The sequence below is a fragment of the Buceros rhinoceros genome, unplaced genomic scaffold (genome assembly GCF_000710305.1).
Source record: "Buceros rhinoceros silvestris isolate BGI_N320 unplaced genomic scaffold, ASM71030v1 scaffold11759, whole genome shotgun sequence".
Classification (NCBI taxonomy): domain Eukaryota; kingdom Metazoa; phylum Chordata; class Aves; order Bucerotiformes; family Bucerotidae; genus Buceros; species Buceros rhinoceros.
The window spans coordinates 11,027-14,731 of NW_010432148.1; the positions used below are offsets into that span (position 1 = coordinate 11,027).

The 3,705-nt window shown below is 42.1% G+C and overlaps 1 protein-coding gene across 1 annotated transcript in view; it reads right to left on the minus strand.

Moving 5' to 3' along the window:
* The window catches only part of GEM (GTP binding protein overexpressed in skeletal muscle), a 6,001-nt gene extending 2,692 nt beyond the window's left edge, over positions 1–3,309 (minus strand). Inside the window, exons 1-2 of the mRNA XM_010143665.1 lie at positions 2,973–3,309; positions 388–464 (exon numbers count right to left, since the gene is read on the minus strand). Of these exons, the coding sequence (XP_010141967.1) occupies positions 388–464; positions 2,973–3,306 (411 nt within the window). The 5' untranslated portion in view covers positions 3,307–3,309. The remainder of the gene's footprint in view (positions 1–387; positions 465–2,972) is intronic.
* Between the last annotated feature and the right edge of the window lie 396 nt (positions 3,310–3,705).

Consider the following 3,705-nt stretch of genomic DNA (forward strand, 5'->3'; position numbering starts at 1 on the left):
TGTAACTGTAATGGGTACGGTTTGAATCACAGTTATACTAAAAGTAATTCCAATGCAGTGATGGTATGAATACTTCACTGCAAAGGAGGGCAAAACTTGCCCCACATAATTCATGGTGCTGGCTTTAGACTGGAATGAACATGGTCTGGAAAATGGCTTGAATGTTTTGTTTTATCATTAAAAAAATAAAGAAGGCTTGCACTTCTGAGGCTCACACTGCAGAGCTGTTAGGCTTGCTTGACTTGGTACAGTGGTGGGGTTAATCTTATATTTTCGTTGACATATGGAAAACACCTACTTTCTTTCCCAAAAGATGCCTACTTTTGGTATTAGAAGTCATTCATACGCACTTTTCTTTTGGCCTTTGACTAGAAATATTTAAAGTACCTTATTATCCCACATGTCGAGCAGTATAATGGTTGCACTTTCCCCATCCACCATCAGGGTTCTTTCATATGTGTCTTCTGGAAAGAAAAGGAGAAACGTTGATTATATATTATTTTGTGGCATCATGTACATTACAAAAAAACCAAGTAGATGTATATGTGTAATTTGTTCACAGTTCAAGTTATTGAGTCAGATTTTATGCTGGCTGACATTCAGTTCTTTCCTCAATTCTATCAGCACTGAATTTGCCCCCTATTCATTACTGGTTGTCTTACTTTCCATGATATATGAAGGAGGCTGAAAGATCAGGAAACGACATGTTCATTATTTTGGCTGATATTCTCTTTATCTTATGTGGGAGAGAGAAAATAGAACCAGTGGAAGAAATAACCAAAGGCTGAACATTTGCCCCATGGGAGCAGCAGAGTCCAGCGAGGCTGAGTAATGGAAAATATTTGCTTTCACTTTAGCAGGGACAGTTTACGGGTGAACAGTCACTGCTGCTGAGAGCAATACAGCTAACAGCCTACCCAGCAACGAGAACAAGGTTTTGTGAGACAAGAGCTGCTGAGTTTTAGAGACTGAGACTTCTGATGCACATCCTAGTTCTCTTCCATTTCATGGTTTCCCACATTACCTTTGATGTCAAAAAGGAAAAAAAAAATTCAACAAACTACGGAAGTTCAGCTATTTTATACTGAGGCCACAAAAATTCAAACTTAGATTATAAACACCATGTGACAAAGTTCTGCTTAGATATCGGGGGGCTGTTTCCATTCACGATTTTGATCAAACTCTGCCATGAAGTCTCAGTCTAGCTTCTGCTTCAAACACTAACCTTCCTTCTTTCCCCCAAACCTGGGGACATTTGGATGAGGGATATGGAGTTTGGACCCATCTCTAGTCAGTGAAAAATGCCAGGCTTTGGGCTACTGATAATACCCCTTCTCTCATCGCAATGTTTAAGATATCTGTCCCAGCCATGCTTGTAGGTAAGACTGTGTCTTAACCCTTGCCTCATAAAACAACTTCTGGGCTTTAATGGAGTAAACTTCCCCCAAAATTGTAATCACAGCCTTTCTTGAAGCCAGAGTTCTACACCCATGCCAAAGAACGAGCCAAATATATTACACATTTAAAATAAACTTTTAAAAAGCCCAAGCTTGACACAGTTTAAAATGGCAAGATTAAAAAGACAGAGCTAATCAATAGGAGCAATTTCCCTTGCAGGCCCAATAGCATGACATTTGTGTTTGTGTTAGTTAGCTTAATCTTACAGTCAGAGGCAAAGCCTATCCATAAAAGCAGCTATATTCCCTCTGTGAGTTGGTTACCCTGAGGCCATCCTCTCTTGTATTAAAGTTTCCAGCAAGCTAAAGTTTGGAGAATAGTTTCTTCAACTGTGCAATTATCTGCCTGGGAACAAGCTCCATGTACACCAGAGGACAACATTCAGAGGACCCCTTCTCCTCTGTTACCCACGGAGAGCTACAAATATATAACCACACTCCTTGAAAACATTATGCCCAAATAGTCATATTCAACACTGATTTGCACCTTGGTCAATCCTAAGGATCTTCCGTAGGATATAAAACACACTGAAGGTGAACAATTAGTTCATCTCATGCTTATTTCTATGACACTAAAAACACCTGAAGACATACACCGACAGCAATTTTTCCAATACCTCAGCAGAGCTGGCTTTGAAAATCTGCCACTGCTACATGCCAAGCAATATTGCAATATTTGCATCCCTAGAGCCAGAGCAGGTTTCTGTTGCGGCACACTTCCATGCAATACAGCTCAGAACTTGGTGCCACAGCGTCAGCTTCTGTATGATCTGATTTTGGGGGATTAAAGAACAGTTTGCAATCCTAAACAAAGCAGAGGAGGATAGCAAGGGGGAAGCATCAAAGATAAACCTAAAGCTTGTGCTTTTTCCACCCTGTTTGGGGAATCCTACAGTGCTGAAGGATCTTTATCTGTTTCTCCCCTGGAGGAACCCATGCTGTGCAAGTAGTATGAAATGAGGAGGAGGGATTTTTTACTCAAACTCATCCTTTGCTGAGGCAGTGTGGTTATGCAGAAAGGCTGAGATAACTTCAAATGACAAATATTTTTGAGGTTACCGAAGGACTCAGCAGGGGCTTTTCTAAGCATTATTTCTAAGCATTTCATTCTTGTAGATCATAAGGACCTACAGTTGTTTTCTCTCCTTCATAGAAAGCCGGGGTCAGCCCTGTGGAGCCAGTGGTGATGCAAATGTTGGACGAGCATGAAAGTTGAACCAGCCTCTTGCGTATCATCATCACAGGCAGGAATGGGGCAGCTTCCTGCAGGTATTTTGGAATGAAATAACGTGGGAATCTGAATTGTTCTCTTTCAATCACTGTTGGCAAGTATCTTACTAATCTTGTTTTGCTAACTTCTTAGAAGATGCATGAGTTGAATCCGTTTTGATGATCAGATTCAAACGTTTGTTACCACAATTTTTGATTAAGTGACCTCTCTGTTTTTCTGTGCCAATTACTATTGACAGACCTGATTGCAAGCAACAGCCAACACCCCAGGACATAACAACCTACCTCCTAGCACCTCGCAGTCACTGTCGATGCTGTCATGCACCCCTGCAAAGATGTTGGCTAGCGAGGACTTGCCTACGCCATGCTCCCCAATCAGCACCACTCGGTAGCAATTGTTGCCGGACTCAGAGGAGATGACGGAGTCAGATGACTCTGAGGACCAGCTCTTTCTGTAATATTCATCAGGGCTGATGGTGTATCGCTTCTGCGGGTTGTACTCATTGGAGTCTTTCTGAACCAGCAGATTCTTTCCATCGGCAGGGATGCTCCATCGCTGCTGCTGCTGCTGCAGGCTGTTGCTGTGGGTGCGGCGCATGGTAACGTTGTTGAGTGTCATTATTTACCCCTAGTGAGAAATAAGGAAATCACAAGCATTAGCCACAAAACATTTAGAAACACATTAATGGTCTCTTATTCATTTCAAAGCAGCACATCCTCCTCTTCTGTAGGGATCTAGGATACAACAAAAGGAAAATGGGACTTTCTGCATTCTGTCATAGTTGCTGGTACACAAAGAAAAGTAAGAAAAGTTTCTAGTTAGTGAGTCAGAGGCTTTTTCCTAAGAATGATATCACCCTCACATGCTAAATCCTATCTTTGTTTAGCCTTTACAAGCTCATGGCTGTGCTAGGTGCAGCCCAGTCCTGAAGGCAGTGAGCCATTGCTGTGTCCCAGGTGAAGAAGGAAGGGGCAGCGTTCACCAGAGCTGTACTACTCTGGAGCAGTCTTCCTGCTG